A 20,843-nucleotide genomic window follows, 5' to 3' on the forward strand; every position below is an offset into this window, starting at 1 on the left:
GTTGCTGGAAATGGGTACAGAGGCCCATTTCCAGCAACCATCACTCCTACTACTCAAACTGAAAGGTTAATTGATGATTAGAAAACCCTTGTGCAATTATGTTAGCACATGAATAAAAGTATGAGTTTTCATGGAAAACATGAAATTGCCTGGGTGACCCCAAACTTTCAAATGGTAGTCTAAGTCTTCCTGATGTTTGCTCATTTTTTGCATAACATTACACTTTTGCTGAGCAATACTGGACTGGACTGGCTAACATAAAGCACTTCCAGAACAGTTCTGGCAGTTCAGACAGTGATATCACACCAACTTTACAATACTAATTGAACTATTCTGCTGTTTTTAATGTAAGCTGTTTTAAAAAAAAAAAAGAGGTTCAGCATAAGAATGACATACCCCAGATTCTTAGCAGCATAAAAACAGGTTTTCTGTTTAAAGGCCATTCAGTCAGAATTAGCACCACTGTCTTGAGTATTTTCTATAAATACTGATTTAATTTAATGTAATATGGATGGGAAGTATGGGGTCAGAAGTGTTCTCACTTCTGCACATATCTCTATATCACTGGTAAAAGTGAGTTGAACAGACAGTTTGTTAGATAACCTTTGCTTTGGTAAGTCCCATGTTGCAATGGCACAATTACTTCTAAAGCTTCTAATGGCTGTTGGTCTCGACTTTAAGCGGGAGTTCCCCACGTGTGACTTCATGTGAAAGACAATGGAAACAGAAAGTGCTGCTGATATAAGACGGTATAAGATCTTTGAAATAAAGGTCTGCAGCCGCGCACACTTCATTTAACACAGAGACAAAGGCTTAAAATCACTTTATGTAGTTTTTATTATGTTTAATTTGACCCCAAACCCCGACTTATGCTCATCTGATATGGAAATGTTTTGGTGACGCTTGGAACACTTACCCTGTTTTAGTCGTAGGGGTGCTTTCGTTGTTTTTGTTGCCACCGACGGTTTATGTAACAAAACATATCAGTTTGTATGCGTTCTTGCATTTTGAAAGCATAAAATATTATTTTTTGTTTTTTAGTTGATATAGAGGCAGAGAATACAATATTTGAACTCCGACTTACAATTTCCACCCCTCAAATAAAGTAGTGGTTGGTTCCGCTGAGAGGGCAGACAGGCTCCTGTAGCTTCTGTGGATTTGCCGTGACGCTCTTGTGTGATGTTTGTGTTTTCGGTCGGGTGAAGAGGAATCGAGGTGTCCACACAAAAGAAACAGCTGTCCGAAGGTACTCTTCCAGACAGAGGTGAGTTTCAGTTTGTCCTAAAATACTGTCAGAACCATCATTTTACTGAGTAGCTCGCTGTTTACAGCGTCAAATAACGGTCACGAATCATCCATAGTACTCGGAGGATGCCTGTGCGGCTAGCTTAACTTCTTGTTAGCAGACATTTGTTTAACGGCGTGTATGTGGACACACGGTTACTGTCAACCATGTACAACCGAGCTAACTCCCTGAGGGCACTGGGGTGTTTAAACTGTCGTCAAAAATGTAACTGGACTGTGGTGAAGGTGAACTATGTCTGTGCATCACACGGAGAGAAAAGTTCAAATGGAGATCGAGTGTCGTTATCGCCATCCCTGGTTATTCTTCTGAACCACCACTGGATGTCTGCGAATGGAGCTCAGTCTGACCTGTATTATTTTATAGAATTTTACACTTTATGTCGTAGATGGGGGTGACTGACTGGTGACTGTATAGATAATTTAACCTTCAGTGCAGTTAAGGAACTCTTTTAGATGTTATTGTTCCACTGAACTGACTCTGACTTTGAAGTCTGTTAAACATTGATGTTTCAGAAAGAATCAAAACTGTTGAATCCAATTCCCATGACCAGTGGCTGGCAACCGTGACATTATCATTTGTGGTGTGTCACAAGACAACATGACAAAGGGAACCAAAAAGATTAGTTTCTTTGTAAATTAATTTTTCCTTATTTTTTGTTTCATTTTCTGACAAAGCTTTATCACTGTTTACATTTGCTGTAAATGCCCTCTCAAGAGAAACTTCAGATGTATAGTCCCCAAGTTTTAAATGCAAGTAAAGGACTTCTCAATACAATAAGCTGCACATTCTTTACAATCTGATAACTTGTTGAGCAAACAAATGACACAGATACCACATTATTGTCTCTTGTGATTGGATATTGCTACACTGGCTCCAGTATTATTAAATGATTTGCGAGGGAACCTGAGCAAATGTTTATCTTTCATTTAATATCTAAGGTTTATTTGCTTATGACAGTTCAGGTTTTTTTTTGATTGCTTGATGAATATAGTTGTTGTGTTTCCCACAGCCGGTTCTGGGTATGTGTCAGTCTGAATGTTTGTAGTTGGAATGATTTACTCTTCAAAAGCACAAAGCATTGAGTTGTTTACATACTTTAAACTCAGAACAGAGATGCTCATGTCAGTTGTGTTTTTTTCAATCATCTGAATGTTATAAACTTAATCCCTTCTTTTTATACATTAGATTACATAATGTTTTGTCCCCATGTTTACCGAATGTAAACATGAGTCCACCCTTAAAACATATTCCAATTCGACATAGAGACAAGTGTTGTTTTAAGATATGACTGCTGATATTTGCCGTGGAGTTTCAGTGTTTTCAGTGTTCAGATTTTGTCAAACATCATGGATACACCATATTTGGGATTGTGTTTAGAGACCCACAGTCCAGTTCTGAACCATTTGATCATTTTGCATGATAATGTATCCGTAACATCACTGACTTGAAAACATGCTAAAAAACAACTCCCTCCTTTACTGTATTCTGTACCAAAAGTAGTGTGAACTAAAAAAAAAAAAAACCTCCCTCCTACTGACACTACCAAAAAATGCATTTTTAATAAGTTTATTTGAGAGTGTGACCTAATTAAGAAAAAACAGCTCGGAAGTTGTGCAAGCTCTTATTATTTAACAATGTATCTCGTTCACTGGTTGTTTCCCCCCAGACGCACTATGGATGAAGAGGAACAGTTTGTGAACATTGATCTCAACGATGACAATATCTGCAGTGTCTGCAAGTTAGAGACAGAAACGGGGACCTTGTCTTTCTGCCATGTCTGCTTTGAACTCAGTATTGAAGGTAAGAAACAGGACGGGGGGTGACTTTTGCTTGTTTATGAAGAGCAAACAAAGTCATGTGGGGGAAAAATTAGTTTTTCACATTTTGAAGCCACAGTGTGACCCTCTCTGTACTTCTCCTAAAAACACAAGCACGCCCACTGATGTCTGTTTTGAAATCTATCTCTGTCACCAGCAGTTTCACGGACTTACTTCATATACAGGCCGTCTTGTGTGGATAGATGAGCACTGGTCTTAGCTGCCAAGAGCCTCTAGTATTTGGATCACACAGAAAGTAGCTTTTGCAGAAACATCCAGATTCTTTTTGATCATCAGTTCCCATCATAGCAAGTGAATGCTTGCATCAGGAGTTGTAATAGAGCGTCACATCCTTTGAGTTAGATGTCTTATAGGATTGCCACAAACACTTCTTTTATCCTCTCCAGGAACAACATATAAGCTATATATGAAGGGTAATGGGCCTGTAGGACCAAAGCCCTCGCTAGCAGACTACTGTGATTCTGCTGTTTGATGTGCCACTCTAACTCAAGAGCATGTGTTTGAAGTTTTTTCATCTCTTAATTAATGAGTGGCCTATTTGAAGAAGAATGGGGAATCAGAAGGGATTGGATATGCCTCTCATTTGGCACTCGTCTCGTAGATGCACAAAGGCTCTTTTCTGCTGCAGTGAAGTGCTTGTGTTTATTTGTGCCAGTATGATTGTGTATGACTTGTTAAACAGCTATATACCATTCAGGGAGCTGACTAAGAGCTCCCAGAGCTGTATATCATTTTGTTGTCTGCACAAGGAAATGCATATGCACTAAAGATTTATAGGCCTGTTCTGTTGGTACATGAGAGCAGTCTGTGTGGGTATTGATTAATTACTCTGTATTTTGTGTGCCTTAAAGTTATGCTATTAAACTCATTAATCATCATTCTGCAAAAAAAATAATCTGACTATGGTGTACAATAAATACAACTATGTCAGAAATGTACTTGTAACTAGTATACAAAAACAGTAAGAGGATTAATAAATTATCGATCTGTGTCATATGCGGCATGTAGTAGTACTTTGTTTCAATTGTTTACACACTGCTCCTTCAGCAGCTGGCTGCATGTCTGAAAACTAAATACAGAAAAATACAGAATTTCTTATAAGTGATTATCCAGTGTTTTATGTAGACATATGGGCAACCTTTCATGCCCCATGTAATGTTTCTTCTATCCGAACCCAGCCAGGATGCTGGGTTGGGATAGAAGCTAGTCAGTTAGTGAGGCATTTGGTGTATCCCCAAAGCTTTTCTTTTTGTCAGAACTGGGGTGCTCTTCCTACTGGTTGTATCAGCCAATCAGACCACTCAGACTGCATCAGTACCATTGTGTTCTTCTCAGGGTGCAGGTTTGGATGTAGCCTATGTGGCAAAGAAGTAGGTGTTATGCAACTGTTGGGTCTGGGGGGGAAAGAGGTGGAGTTGGCAGACATGCACGTGTTTCTGATGCGGCTGAGCATTTCATTGGTGTAGAAAGAGCCTGCCAGGCTTCATGTGGCCACTTTAGGCATGGCTGATTGGAAACCAAGGCCAAACCATGTACCCGATGACTGCTCATCAGTACCCATTCATCCTGTGCCATCATTTGTTAAAGGAGAACAGAACAGAAGTCACTAATCGGCGCACATACAGGCTGAGTGTACAAATATTATGAAGAGAGGAAGTGGCCTTCATATCTCGTTGCACACACAAATGCACCCTCCCAGAGTCTTTCTTTCGAACACTATATCATGTTATCTCAAGGATGAATTTCTCCTGCTGAATATTCATTGCCTTCTTGCCAAATGCTGGTTTTGAATATTTATTAGATGGAATACAGGCAGATTTCCTGTTTTGTTTTTTAAATCAGGGGAGTACTATATGTGGCAACGTACAAATCATTGTTGTGGCACACATAAAGACTGTGTATTTTTTTTATTTATTCATCAACTGAGTTTACTTAAATTATCACTGACATTTAGTAGAATTATTTAGTTTGTTATTCTTCACTAAGGGATGCTTCATGGCTGAGACACCATGTGATTGGCAACAAAATGAGTAATCTAAGGTTGAAGAAAAAGGATTCGTAAAGGACTTGATATCTTGAATTGAACTGAGCATATTTGGTGCCTTTTAATCTAAGGAAAGCCACACATGCAGCCTATTGGGTGTTTATTATTGAGATTAAATGACACGGATTTAAAATATATGTGGATTATACTACATCACTCTGCACTGAAAGAGCAGTCCAGCGACTACTTCATGTGTTGGACAGACAGATGGACAAATAGAAGACTTTATTGATCCCCTAAGTGATATTGCAGTATTGCAACTAGGGCTGGACCCGAATATCCGAGTATTCGTTCCCTACGGTGGTATCCGGATATTAATTTTGGAATCCGAATATTCGGCCCGCCCCCGTCGGACGTTACCGGGCGGAACGAATATTCGGCATTACTGTCTTCCCTCTGCCTTCGCCCACATCAGCTCATATCGGCTCATCCCGTCGTGTGATCACATAAACATATACATATATGTCCATGTGATCACCCCCTCCTCCCCCCAGACAAAAATAGGAATATTCGGAGGTCGTCTCTTCCCTTCGCCTTCGGCCCACTTCAGCTCATCCCGCCGTGTTCGACTCATCTCGGCTTATCCATTCGTGTTTGTTACCACCACCAGAATGGCCAGGTGGTTGCTGACTCTGACGTCACGCTTCACTTCGTTGTATAAACACAAGACAAGATGCTGAAGACCTCCACTGTTTGGGAATTCTTCAGTTTAACTGAAGACAAAACGAAGGCAGTGTGAAAAATTTGCATCCAGGAGACCAGACGAATGGATCCGAATATTCGCCCCCCCCCCCCCCCCCCCCCCCCCTTAATAGGGCCCGAATATCCGGAGACCAGAAACCACTATTCGGGCCACCCCTAATTGCAGCAACAGTGTACATATCACAAAAACACAAAACAAAGTAGCGTTCCCAAACAATGCAAAATTATTGCTTCTTTTATTAGACCTCTTTCATAAATGTCTACCGTATTCAAGCTCCACACCTCCAGTTTGCAAATGAGGCTTTCTGATCTAAGTTTTGAGTGTCAAGCCGAACACAAATCCAACTATTTGCTTCCTACAGAGTCACAAAAACATAATTAAGTTCTTATCACAGTAGTACACTGAGCTCTAGGTGTGAAATCAGTGAGGCCCCCCTCATAAATCTCAACTTTTAATTTTAAAAGTCATTTTGAACTTTTGAGTATTGATGTTCACCAACAACTGGCCACTGCAACAGTGTAGCAAAGTTGCAGCAAAGAGTGATCCCAGTACGAGCCTTTACTTAAGTATTCATTTCCAGAAACCACCTCCCCATCTCAACTGGGAGTTTTGCACGAAATGGACAGGTTCAGACTTGCCTGTTAAAATGTCAGCTGCTGACACACAGAGCTCTCATAGCTGAAGTTAGATAATAAGAAGCACCAACAAAATGCACTAAATTCTAAAAAATTGTCTATCGTCTCTGCCAGTCCGATATTTTATATACTGTATATAATGAACATTGAGCAAAACATTTATGTTGACAGTTTGCAGAGTTGTTTATCACCATAGTACCACCAGGTGCAGATATGAAAGTGAAGGCTGTCTTTGGCTAAAGCTTTGTGCACAGTTCGAAGGAGAATGATAGTTGAGGAAGTTCAGTCTTTGTTGTTGCTTCAAGTGGTTGTTTCCTGAGGAAACTGCTTTGGCCTGTGTGTACTAGTTCCATCGGAAAGTACCACATAGAAATTGTGCCTATTGATATATTTCTCAACTTCTGCTTGACTCGCTGTTTCTTACTGAAAGTCCTTTCCTTTCTTTTATCTTACTGTACCATCTGATCTGTATATCACACATGGCTACACAGCCTTAAGCATCAACACAGCACAGCAGAGAACAAGCGAGCTACTGCAGTCCCACACCAAAACACCACAACCTGTGTAGCCAGTCTCCAGTTATTGTTTCCTTTCTGTAGAAAGCTGTGTCAAGCTAAAGGATCGTGTGTATTTCAAAGGAATTTTCATAATCATAACTCCTTCAGAGCTGCTCAGACCAACCTGACACTAACCAAGCCCTAAAATGCTTGTGATGCCAGGATTGTAAGATAATGGTTCTGGAAGGTAGTTAAGAGAGACAAGCTTTGCATTCAGCTGTATCTTGCTGGTGCTGTAGTAGGTTAGAAATTGCGTTGCAGAAAAAAGTTCTCTAAGCAGAATTTGTAATGTTACATTTTGTTAGTGGTTGTCAGATATGCCAGTCAAATGAGAGTAAGTAGTTAGTTGTCAATCACAGTTATCATGTAAAGGCACTCTTTGCACAGTAAATGCTCTGTCTCAGTCTCTGTCTCTGTCTCTGTCTCTGTCTCTGTCTCTCTCTCTCTCTCTCTCTCTCTCTCTCTCTCTCTCTCTCTCTCTCTCTCTCCCCCCCTCCCTCCCCCTCCCTCCCTCCCTCCCTCTCTGTCTCTGTCTCTTTCTCTCTGTGTTAATTCAAACCACCAAACATGGTCAGATTTTATAACAGTGTCATTGTTTTCCAGACTTTGCTTTTTGGCCTCATTGGCTCCGTGCGGTGTAATTCAAACGAGGCAGAACTTTTTTTGTTCATGAGCTGGCCTTATTGGATATGACAAGCTGCTCTTTATTAGCACCTAAGAAATCTGCTGCAAGTGAGTAAGCCAATGTTGTACAACCTTTCTCCTCTCACACAGAAGGTTTCATTTCGTTGTTTTTTTGGTTGTCTGGCTCCTGGTCAGACAAGACGTCTGCTGAGCTGCCAGGTTCAACTACAGCCCAGCATCACTCCCTAATCTGCTTACGTAATGAAGAAAATTTTTTTGCAGAGGCCTGGTAATATTACCAGCTGGGTTTGGAATGAATAAACAGAAAATTCCTGCTGTGGAAGGCTTGGATAATGTAGTTGCTGCTGATTCTGGCTGCTGCTCTACAGGGGCGATTGTAGTGTGCTCCTATAAACAGCTCATTTATTGTGGGTGAACTCTTCACCCTGGGGTGTATAGAGAGGTCTAATTATGTTGCTGCCTGTGGTAGCTTTATGATTGAACACAGCTAGGGTCCAGAGTATAGCTGAAACTACTGTATTGTCCTCCTCACAGAGCCCTATAATTTAGATCTAATGTACTGGGTTGAATAAATAAGCTCTTTTTAAACACCTGCAGTCTCTGTTAGCCCAACAGAAAGATTTTTTTTAAATGACTTAATTTGTTATTGAATACAAATCTGTAAAAAAAAAAAAAAAAAAAAACTGGCTTAGGCTCCATACATTACTATAATCTAAGCTACTGATTATTTACAGTGGGCGACGTGACAGTCTTATTTCATAGATGTTCTTAATTTAGCATAAATTATATACTTTTATAAATTGTACAGATCATATTGTTTAATAAATACCATCAGCATTGAAACTTTCCTACTCCACATGAACTTAGAAAAGCGTGATTGCCACACAATTAGGATGATGCTCATTGGATGCACTACACTTCTCGAAGGTGTACCTTATTTTATAAACACGGCAATATGAAGAATAGTGGAAAACTGGTTGCAAAGATTTGTGAGTTGAACTTTGGCTTTGAGTTGAAGTGGCAGACTTGGTGTTCCAGCCTACATATGCACAACTTATCATGTAATCACATGACTTTAACCAAATCTGTGAGAAGATCGCTTATTCAGGATGTGATTGTGCCCCAAAAGGTCGTCATGTGACCTTTTGGTCAAATCACCCAGACCCTACTGTCTTTGCTGTCTGACCAATGTCTGCAACTAACTTTATTAAGAACTTTATTTTCTGCCACACCAAGTGATCTGCATGCAGGATGGAAATCTCAGCCGCTTGTCCCTGTTACACTATCATCTTACCGTAGCTTTCATGGTAGTCTGCCCTGTAGGATGCACCAGAGGCCACACAATTAAAAGGCAAAAAAATATTTAGCATGGGCTATGTAGAATTATAATCCTTAATTAATTGATCAGAACTGGTTAGTCACAAAGTAAAATCCCTTCTACGTGCGACATTTATTCTGACTGCATCACTACGTCTTCCCCATATGAGGTTTCTGGGTTAACGTGTGACCAACTTGTGAATGTTTGCTTACCACAATGCCCGCATAACTGGGGCTTTCATATATTGTTTACATTGGGAAAAGATAAGAGTCACTGACTAATGATAAGTGTTACAGAAGCTACAGAAACACTGCCTGAACATGAAGAATTCTTGAATAATATTTAGCTGATTATGATAATGAAAGTACATTTCATGGTAAGCAGCATTCATTTGTTCAGTTGGAAAAGTTTTTTGTTCCCCACAGAGTCAATTATTAGTGACTAGAGTGTTTTAGTTAGACTCATGTCATTGCCGTTACAAGTATTACTATGTATAGATGTTTTTTAATCATTTATTATGCTATGAAATCCTGATAATTGACTTTTTTCTTCTTCTGTAGCTCTTTGTAGACTTAATTTGGGGACCTGACTTCAGTATTTTGCCTGTCAGTCCTTTTTTTCCTTTACAGCTGTTGTAAATGTGGTCGCTCCATGAATGTCACTTGTGTGAGTTTGACTTTTATCTGTTTCTTTACCTTCTTGGTGAAAGTTACACTGTAAATATAGAGGGTATATTTATTGATGGAGGTCTGTTTGTGTTTTGTTTACTGTCACATGTGTGCTGTTGTGTTAAAGTAGTGGTCTTTCATTGTGTTGTCTGCCAAGTTTAGATGTGTACATGAGTGTAAGTTTTGTTTTCTTCCAGACTGAAGCAGATGGTATAGCTATTGTTAAGTTTCAGTTTGGTAGGTGGGGTTTCTTGTAACTGTTGGATGGCAGCTAGTCTGTAGGAAGATCTGTGAGAGTTCTGTAGTGGTTAACAGGTGGTTTGAGTTCACGTGTCATTGAGTTCACTGCTGTTCATGTGAGCACTGTTTTGGTGTCCAAGTTTGCCCGTGCAGCTGCTGACATCACATTCTGCTGAGCTGTGCCATGCAGTGCTGTTTGACTCTTTACCACCCATGACCTCTGTCCCACTTGTCCTCATTACCAACTCCTAGCTCCCCCGAAGTGTGTCAAGAATCAAGTGTCTTTGCCCAGAAGATATGCTGCTGAGAGCAAAACCAGAAGTGTTGACATGGTTGCTGCAGACAAAACAGACATGTTACTTTGTGGGTTTAAAATGGAACAGTGCCTGTATTACGCTCTGTAAATGTGTATCCAAGGCAGGAGCACAGTTGGAACTTACATCTGGGTTTTCTTTCCGTGATGAAAACCACAAGACAAAGTTTGCAGAGGGCAAATTTAAATGCAAGTTAAATTTGGACAAAACTGCAGCCATTAAATATAGAGCAGAACTGGATCTCATCTCAACAGCCTGCAGTATGTACCGTATTTTCCGCACCATAAGGCGCATCGGATGGTAAGGCGCAGTCTCGATTACGGGGTTTATTTCTATACTTAAGCCATATATAAGGCGCACCGTATTATTGGGTGCATGCTGAAACAAGGAAACGGCAGCAAAACGGTGGGTTTGGTTGAACTTTATTCTACTACGTATTTAAAAATACATTCACATTTTTTTTGATCAAAGTCCTCATCTTCTGTATCTGAATGGAACAGCTGGGCAATTTCGACATCAAACATGCCGGGGTCACTCTCGTCATTGTCGAAGTCAGTCTCGTTGCCGGGTGGCTGTTCAGCAATGATGCCAGCTTTCGCGAAAGCTCGGACAATAGTCAGTAATGTAATTTTCTCTAATAGGTTTATCGCTGCCAGTGTCTGTAGTGTATGTATTACGTCCCTATGTCGGCGGGAAATGGTCCGACAGTCAGATTTTGGAACTCAGTGCATACATAAGACGCACTGGGTTAAAAGGCGCACCATCGATTTTTGAGAAAATTAAAGGCTTTTAAGTGCGCCTTATAGTGCGGAAAATACGGCATTTTTACACAGCTCCTCTGGTTACTTTGTTGTAAATTGTCCAACCTAGATGGGCTGTTCTTCATGTGTTTTGATGATGCTTCACAATTTTCTAAACTTTTCTTTACTCATATTTTTTTCTTTCCTTGTGACAAAAAACTCTGTTAAGTGTTTCACCGCACCTGAAATAAAAGCCTTCACTTTAATTGTATGAAAAATAATTTCAAGACAATTCTATTAAGTGTCTGACTAGGACCAGATGATTTAGCTGAAATATGTATCGCAATAAAATTTTTACTTTCAGTTGACATCGATTAAAATATTAGTAGCTTTCAGTCACCTATATTAATAATGTCCTAGGGAGCAAGTCACTAAGAGCACCTTGTTCAGAAAGTGGGGCACTTAGGGGTGTTAGAGTTTTTAACTTGCGACAGTCGGCTTGTAGAGGAGGCGATGAGGCCAATGCAGCTGTGGGCTAGCACACCTAGGAGACCTGTACAGAAGCCATGGGGGGAGCAACAGAGGACAAACAGGTTCAATTATAGAAGGATCTGATTGGCTAATAGAGCATGGGAAGATGCTTTAGGTTTGTTCATGCAAGTGAACTTTTAATTTTCATTCTGTGCTTTCTTGGTTGTTTACCTCTGATGCATTTATTTCAAAATATCGAACATTTTATCGCAGCATGTTATTGCTATTGATCATCTGTCAAACAGCACATATTGCTGTTGATTTACTGCCCAGGCCTTTATTGTGACTCTGCTATGATTTTCTTTTCACACCAGTTTTATTATTAACTTCTTTGTTTCTGATTCGATTGCTCAAAACTACAAATAACACTTGGCGTTTAAGGATTCATCGTGAGAACTAACCAAGCTTGTGCCTGTGCTTTGTCTTTGTGAGTTCAACTTGGCTCCTTCCTGACATGAGAGCAGGAAAAAACAAGCTCACTGGTCATCAGCGTGCCTAATGTCTCTAGCTGTCACAGCTGAACAATGTTGATTCACCTCCAGTGAATAGTCTGTGTGTGCCTGCGCTTATGTGTGCATCCATGAAAGACTAGTGCTAAGCTGCTTAGCTGGAGTGAGGTCTTTGGCTGGTGGTGCACTGCCCTGGTTGTGGGCCAATGATTTTTCTGCTGGGCAAGTGATAGTCAGTGTGTTTTTGTGGTAGTCCAAAGACTGAGACTGATCGGATTATAGCGTGGCTGTTTGGCTGGCAGAAAGCCGCTGCAGCTATTAGTAAGGCGCCTGGAGATTTATTGACCATTCATTAGGCAGTATGCACACACACCGCTCATATCTTTTATATAATATGGTTCCCTCAAAAGACTAATCCAAAAGATCTGCCTTTCTAGGAACTCTGGGTCCAAACACAAACGTACAGAAGCTAAGAATAGAATTTCACACGGTTGTGTAATGGTTTAAAACCTTCCTATGTAATGAGGCATGTAAAAATCCATTAATGCTGACTGTCCCAAATTAGATATGGGTCATTCCATATCATTTCAACCAGTGGTCCCCACCTGACCCTCTCAGATTTTGCTAAGTTTTTACATACATTTAGTACATTATATATGATGGGAAAATCCCCCCCAAAAAAAAAAAAAAAAAATGGATTTCCTTATCATATATAATGTATTAAATGTATGTAAAAACTTAGCAAAATCTGAGAGGGTCAGGTGGGAAGTTTTCTTAAAATTGGTTGATTTCATACAGAATAACCCATATGAACTGTTTGCTGTGATTGTGCAGGCTGACAAAACTAAAGCTTACACAAGATGTAAAAATAAAATACATATAGCCAGCATTACTTACAGCATTACAACTCATTACTTGGTTATTTGTTAATGTTTTGACCTACAATTGGTAATTAAATTTCTTACAGGTTAACATTTAATATTCAAGTATTTCCTCTATTGTTTTGGCCTTGCAGCTACAGACTGTCAGTTACTGTCTCTACTGGAATCAGTTGTTACTGTGAGCTCCACAGAGCTTTTGGTGTTAAGTGTGTATGTGTAACTGTAAAAGTATGAGAGCTTCATGTTTGTGTGAACCTGTTATACTGTGCTCATGTGGTGAAAGAAATCCCCTGTGGTATCTGTCTGCTGGTAAAGTGCAGAGAGGCGGGTGCAGGATAAACTTGCCTAAGTGAGCTCTTAAATCTATATGATCACCAATGACTAATCTCCTCACCTCAGGTTCTACAGAAATGTACTCTGTGAGAAGACGGCCGCCGCATTTCTGTGCATCTCACTCTCTTTGGCCACATCTCACATACAGTTTTTCACTCGCTTTTTCTCTTTCACTCTCAGCTTTCTTTGTTTATAAAGCCCTGGCCCATTTTACTCGGAGGCTATTTTAATTCTGTTCTACTTATTAGGCGTTAATTTCCTCCGTGCATACAGACTTAGTTACATTGTGACCTGTTTTGACTGGATCCAGGAAGCATTTCTTCATGTCCTGACGTACCTCCATAGAATGTAATCTTGGTCAAATAACATCAGCTCATGTATTGAAGCAGTTTTGCTGTTTTTTTTTTTTAATGAAATCGGTTGAATTGTTTCGTCTCAGTGGCCAATGTTCATCTTCTGCTGAGATTAGATACATTAGTCTTGCATATGTTCTTAAAACACACACACACACACATTATATACACCTAGTATACAAGTATAGTCTAAGTCTAATGAATTAATGTAAATGAGAAGCAGCTTCATGTTGACAGGGACTACTTTCCTTTCATGTGATTCTCAGTAAAATTTTTCTAAATATGCTTTTTTTTTTTTTTTTTGCATTGAGACTGGGTTAATCTATTATCCCTACTGTCTCAACGCTAGTGGCTAATCCACTGCACACTAAGCAGCTTTCACAGAGAGATCGCAATAGGTTAATCTGCCAGTTTTAGCTTGCTTTCATACTGGTTTACTTGTTTGCTGTAGGTTCAGTAGGTTACCACTCTGTTTTCCACTGACTTTTAGGATTTTTTAACATCCTTTTTATGGGGAAAAGCCCAAACTTTTTGGCGTTCAATGCATTTTTGCCCTCATAGCTTTGACAGTTTTGTTTGTGCTGTTGTAACCTTTAGTTGTGCTTGTGTTATTAACTCGCTGCTATGTGTGTGTGATTGCAGGTGTCTCCTCTGCCACCTTGTTGCACTCAAAGTCCCTGCGTGGCCACAGAGACTGCTTTGAGAAATGTCACCTCATTGCCAACCAGAAGCTGTCACGTTCCAAGGTCTCCCGAAGTGCCTACGAGGGCATGAAGCTGGCCCTCAGCCAGAAACTCAACCGCATCATCCAGTACGCCCAGAACAAAGACTCGGTTTCCTCCAACGGCCCCACCAGGCGGGGGGCCAAGCTTCTTTGTTACAGCCAGCAGAGTGACCGCAAGCTGCTGCCCCAGTCAGATGCCCAGGTGCCCCGCTATACGCCCCGCTGGGACACTGGCAAAGCAACAGGGCTGCCTGATTATACCATGGGGATGCTGGAATGCCACACAGCAGAGGAGCTGGGGCTGATGCAGGAGTCCCAGTCTGACGTTTGGTCCAGCGACGGCAGGAAAGGTCTGCACAGCCGGAACCAGTCGTCAGGGGGAGGACCGACACAGCACAGACAGCAGGGCCACAGCAGAGATGAATGTGAGCATGTTCATACTTCAGCAAGCTTTAGTTTTAATGATGTGTAAATAAAGCAGTTGTGCAAGCTTTGATTTTTCTTCTTTCTTCTTTTAAAGGAAGAATAGTGTAGACAGTGTGTCAAGAGAAATGAAAAGCTGCACTCTTCTGTCTTTCACCTCTCTTACCTTGCTCAGTGTGATGTCTGTGAGGTTTCAAAAACCTCAGAGCACACACAAGACCAGACGCTACATTTTTTTTCTCCTCTGTCCTTCATCTTCCTCTTTGCTATGATCTCCCAAGTGAAAAGTACATTTTCCTATAACCTCGAGATACTCTGCGTCCTTGGCATTCTCATGTCTCGTTTCCACTAAAGCTGCTTATGACTACAGATCCTGCAGAAATGTGAGCCTTCTAAAGGCCCCTGTTTAATATTCTGTTAAAATGAACGATGACGGGTAGTTCACAGGTACACCATGTGCACCGTCTACATGAATTCATCATCAGCCTCCAGCACTTGATATTGCCCATAATATCTTTGTATACAGTTACTTAAAAAGTCAATTAACAAACAGGAATTGTTTCTTTACCCTGCATTTTTTGCAGTTTTTTTGACATTAACTAGTTAGACAAGTTGTTTATAATGTGTGCTAATTTGGAGGTAAATGACAAACACACACTCTAATAGAAACTGTTTCTTTTCTTTTAGTGACTAAAATGAGTATGGATGAGCTCCATCAGCTGAATGGCCAGCTACTGATGCAGATTCAACGTAAGTGGGTTTTACTGGCATTCTTACTGAACACATCCTGCCATGCAAGTTTCAGGTATCTATATTTTAAACAGAGACATTTTTTCTCTTCAAAATCCCCATGTGAGATTTGGTAACGTCAGGAAAAAGCAGCACCAGTAAATGTGTGCTCTAGCTCACAGCATTCCCAGTCTGATTTTGAACATGGTGCTCAATAACACAGGAGCTAATACAGACTGGAAGGTTTCTAGTCAACACATCATCTCCTTCCATGTGACTGGCTGTGCTGAATTGGACACTGTGATCGCACATACACACCATGTGTTTTCATGCCATTCTTCATCTGTTAGAGCCACTGTTTGCTCCACACACACAGCAGCTCAACTACAAGCGTGTCGTCTTCACTTTAGTCCTTACCTCAGTCAGGTCAAACAGCCACAGCAACATGAGACAGCTGATATAAAATGGTCTTCATTTGACACACTCCTCCTTAAGTTAACCCCCGATTATTGTCATTTAATTCAATTACATTTTGTTCATACAGCACCAATTCACAGGTTGCTGTTGTTAATGAGAACCAGTTCTCAACTAACTTACCTGGTAAAATAAAGATTTAAAAAAAAAAAAAAAAACTTAAGTCATCCCAGGGCTCGTCGGGACTTCAGATTTTTATATAATGGAGAGAAACCCAACCAATGCCATGCTAAAGTTACCTATCGATTTTTCAGCTAAGGGAAAAGTCATGTTAAGGAAACATTTTTCCCCACATTTTAATGATGTAAAACTGTGTTAAACATTTTAGATAAACTCCCAATCCTTTCTGAAACCTAGTTTAAATATGTGAGACATTTAGTAAATTTGTGAAAATGCAAAAAGGCAGGTTTCAGTGCTTTTTTTCCTGTAGACCAGATCCAAATGTTAAACCCCCATATGTATATAGATACACATTCTTATTCACCCTCCAGGAGCAGTCACCTACACGTATTTTCATTGCTCTACTCAGAACAGATGGGGAAGTAATCGCTTAAATAAATTTGTCAGATAACACATGGCCATCGTTTTATGAGCTGCACTCCTTTTAGCGTTTGTCTGTAACTTTTTTTAATAATCTGGTTTCTGAGCTGTTTAACACTGTCTCTTTTCATGGGGGCATCTTAAGCAGATGCATTTTCAGTCATGTTGTGTTTGCTCTCTGCCCCTTCAGAAATCTGTACAATTGATTTTCTTTATCTCCGTTTCTCCCACTTGTTTGTCTGAGTGTAAGTCGACCTGGTCTGTGAATAAAAGTGCTGATTCCCTTTATCTGCCTCTTTTTCTCCGCAGAGGTCTTTGAGGAGCTGACGGCTGCCGTGCAGGAGAAAGACTCGTTGGCGTCGGAGCTGCACGTGCGTCACATTGCCATCGAGCAGCTCTTTAAAAACTGCGCCAAGCTGCCCTGGCTGCACATTAGCAGGGCCGGGGTCAAGGCCAGCAGCAGTGGAGGCCCTGTGGAGTGACACGCTGGCAGACAGACAGCAGCAGGCAGGAAGGCGGGCTTTCTGACTCCTGCTGGGACGAATTTAACAAACACTTCAACGTGCAGAATGCAGCAAGGTTGAAAAACGCTGTTGCAAATACTGAGTGACTTTTACAACACTATGATGACATTGGGTGGTTGGTTTGTTAGCGCTGCATTAGAGCAGCATTAAGGGCTTGGATGATACGCTCTCTTCGTGGTTGCGGTGATGGTGAAAGGATTAATGGTGTTTTACAAAATGTATTGCTGATCTGGCATGTGAGTTCCACCCACATCAAGTAACCAGGATGCATGTTCATACCAGGTCTGCTGGGTCACATAAGATTCTGCCTTTTTCTTTTCTTTTTTTTTTTTTTTTTTACCTTATTACAGACCAAAAACAGCTTGCAGAATTTTACATTTACTTGCTGTTGGTTTTATTTTGCATTTCAGTTTTCAGTGTTTCATTTTTTGTCGATATATTTAATTTTTTTTCCATCGGTTTTTATCGGACGTGGATATTCAAATGTGGGTTTTAGCACTGCTCAGTATTCCTCCATTTGTCTTCTGAGGGTTTTTTTTTTTTTTTTGTCGAAATTCATGAGCTGCAGTATTTTACAAGGATGTAAATGGACAGTGTTCCTCGGTACACCATCAGTCACTGCCAGCAGTAGTGTTTGATTGGTGTAATTTTAAAGCAAAGTGCTTTCATTTGACACAATGGTTTATGAAGACTCATCTTTGTAAATCATATAGTTCCAACACTCGTGGGCTACAACGTTTGGGAAAATGTAAGCAATACTAACAAATTTATGCTGCATTTATTTCGAGGAAGACGTTTTAAAGATAGTTGGAATTACGTGTCAGTTCTCGTATAAGTACAAGATAACACCCAAAAGTACCCTAAAGAACCATTGCAACAAAGACACATGAAAACATCTGAGATTTTTGAGAGTAAAGGTGTCAAAGTAAAAGGTTTTTATTTGTACAGTTGATGAGTATTTTGGGAGTGTCCTGGTTCAGTAAGCAGATAATATACCCTCTCTATGGCTTAAAGTGGTAGGTCTTTTTACTATTCAGCTTCTGGGTTTATAGTCACTATTGTTGCTGGTGAGATTTACTTGATATTTAGTCCAAAGCTGTTTGTTGTCTGTTGTATAGCTGTCAAGCACATTTTATAAGAATAGCTGTACACTGAATGAGAAAAAAAGGAACTATTGAAAAAGAAATCAAGCTGCCAAACCAAAGTCTGTGTTTCATATACGAACTACAAGCATTTGACTTAGATTTCTTTACCATATAAAAAGATGCAATACCAACAGATTTTAAAATGTATGTGGCTTATACTGAACCGTAGATTTTTACTCTGAAAGTGTTGAAATGATTTGTTCTCAAGTACACACGAGTATGCTTTATGATTAGTTTTATTTATCTTTCACATTCAGTGTTGCTTTTGTTCCCCTCTCTCCTGTACTGATGTGTGAGCGCTAAGTTGATGTCATAGCAATACAAACACGATAGTTTGGTCTACTGTGCCTCGGGAGGTCCTTGATTTTGAACAAAAGGAGACAAAGAAAGATAGAAAATGGTGTTAGCAGTCTGCAGCTTTGGTTAGTGTATCATATTCAGGAACCCTATGCAAGAAAAAGACAAATAAATCAGAAGCCTTATTAAGCAGAAAATATCTAAATGAATATTATCTGAGTTTTTTCAGAGGAAATCACAGAACTACTCAAGTATAGTAAGCTGGGGAAGACGAGGTTCTAATCAGACTGATGTTTAGAAAAACTCAGCATTGTTAGTGTTTCTATTTTGCTCTCTTTGTAAGAGATTAGATGCATTTGGCCCTTTATAGGGTTTAAAGAGGTTTTTGCTCCATTTTAAACTTTTATCTTGGTTTTGTTTCTATAACTGTATTCAGTGTGCTTGAGTGTTTGCGAGTATTTAGATAAATGATCATAAATGCTAATTTTCAGCACATTTTCAGTTGAATCTCCAGTTGTGTTTTTTTACGTGTGATTTAATTATGAAAGCTGCGTACTTTTGTATACTGTGGAAACATGCCTGGGCCTGTGCCTCTGCTCAGGCTGCCTGTTTGTTTTTACTGGAGATGTAAGCATACTTGTTAGACTTCCACCTCCTTTCTTTAGACTTTACTTCATTTGTTTTCTAATTTGAACATGGTCGCATTTGTGTTGTTTGATGTTTTGCATTCTATTTATTGTGTGTTTTCATAGACCTTACAGGCTGTGTGATTTGTGCTCAAGTGAGTTTTTTTTTCATAAAATAAAATGAAATTATTTTACTACATACTCTGATGTGTGAATATTTTCCTACTTCTGGCCACTGCTGCATGGAGGAGACTATGGTTAATGTATTTCAAAAGTTGTAATAATGCAGACGGTTAACACCAAGTACACTGCTCAAAAGAATTAACGGAACACTTTTTGATCTAAGTATTGCATCAAATCGGTCAAACGTGGGATACTGATCTGGTCAAGTAAGGAAAAGAGGGACTTTTTATTCAGTTTCAGCTGCTTTGGTGTTCATGAAATTTAACAATAATCGACTCTGTTACATGAGTACCGTTTTGAGTTGCTGCCAACGAATTTCAGAAAATGGACTAGTCTGCCACATCAGTTTTTCACTTTGATTTTGGAATGTCTTGAATTTAGCCCTCCTGGGAGTTGATAATTTTCATTTCCATCAAACAATGTGGCATCTTTTCATTCCTAACACATTAACCAGTCCATATCAATGTAAATATCCAGTTTGTTTGTCCCCCAGATTGAAACATGATGTGTTTTCAAAGTGGTCCTTTAATTTTTTTTGAGCAGTGTACATTCACATCATTATTTCCTGCCATTGTAACCTGTAGGAAGTACACTGTTCGCCTTGCGGGTGAAGGGGGCGCATTTCGCAAGGGCTCTGAAATGTTGAACTCCACATTCTGCTTTCTTGTGAATTTGTGAAAACTTTCTGCACATTGACAACATTTCACAAATATTTATGTTTCAAAAACCTGCTATCCAACATATTGTTTGGTCTATGCGTGATGTTACAGCACCTTCTAAAAAAAGAAGAATCCTCAACCTCTTGCTTTCTGGATGGACCACACAATCACTATGGTGCTGGGTGCAGTCTGTGGTAGACTGAGGTTGGGCGCCTCCTTGTGGAGAAGAAGAGTCTAGAAATACAAACGATCCGGATGAGTGTCATTTCAGTGTTATGGATTATGTTACGAAATAAATTGCCTTTGGCCATTCTGGGAAAATTAATTATTAACACTACGATTAACAAATAAGAGGTGTATGCTACATTCTACATAAAGTACATTAACACACAGCTTTTAAATAATCTTACTCTGTGCACATTTTAAATTGTTTGCACTACATATTGTGAGATTTTGCACATCATTAGGGATGCGCACTTTCCTGCACAGTCTGTGACTCCGTCTCACCTAAATAACACTGAAGATATTTCGTGTTATAATTTTTATAGAATAGATTCGATTTGTTACACTTGCTTTTTGATTTGTAACGTTGACTTCTTTTTCGCCTTGTAAAACCTCCTGTTTATTTTACTTGCAATATTTGCTTTAATTTATTTAATTATTTAATCTTTCATCCTTATAGAATTTATCCCCATGGGGAAATTCAAGGCATCCAGTAGTTCACATGTAATACAGGTAATATGTAAGGTGGAGCCCTGCAGACTGGCGACCGTCCAGGGTGTCCCCTGCCTTCGACCGAGTCAGCTGAGATAGGTTCCAGCACATCCCGCGACCCTAGTGAGGATAAAGCGGTGTATAGAGGATGGATGGAAGGATGGATGTAATGTGGAACCTACTTGGCAATTAAACTGATTCTGATTTAGATACAGTGTGGTATAATTTCGACGTTATAAAAACGAAACCA

General features: G+C 39.9%; 1 protein-coding gene across 1 annotated transcript; it reads left to right on the forward strand.

The window, feature by feature from the left end:
* The first annotated feature begins 1,129 nt into the window (after nucleotides 1–1,129).
* Nucleotides 1,130–19,236, forward strand: c17h21orf91 (chromosome 17 C21orf91 homolog). The gene is made up of 5 exons (XM_022199328.2): nucleotides 1,130–1,264; nucleotides 2,973–3,106; nucleotides 14,198–14,704; nucleotides 15,390–15,452; nucleotides 16,755–19,236. The coding sequence occupies exons 2-5, from the start codon at nucleotides 2,980–2,982 to the stop codon at nucleotides 16,925–16,927; spliced, it is 870 nt and encodes a 289-aa protein (XP_022055020.1). The 5' UTR covers nucleotides 1,130–1,264; nucleotides 2,973–2,979; the 3' UTR covers nucleotides 16,928–19,236.
* Nucleotides 19,237–20,843: the final 1,607 nt, after the last annotated feature.

The sequence above is a fragment of the Acanthochromis polyacanthus genome, chromosome 17, assembly GCF_021347895.1.
Source record: "Acanthochromis polyacanthus isolate Apoly-LR-REF ecotype Palm Island chromosome 17, KAUST_Apoly_ChrSc, whole genome shotgun sequence".
Lineage (NCBI taxonomy): Eukaryota > Metazoa > Chordata > Actinopteri > Pomacentridae > Acanthochromis > Acanthochromis polyacanthus.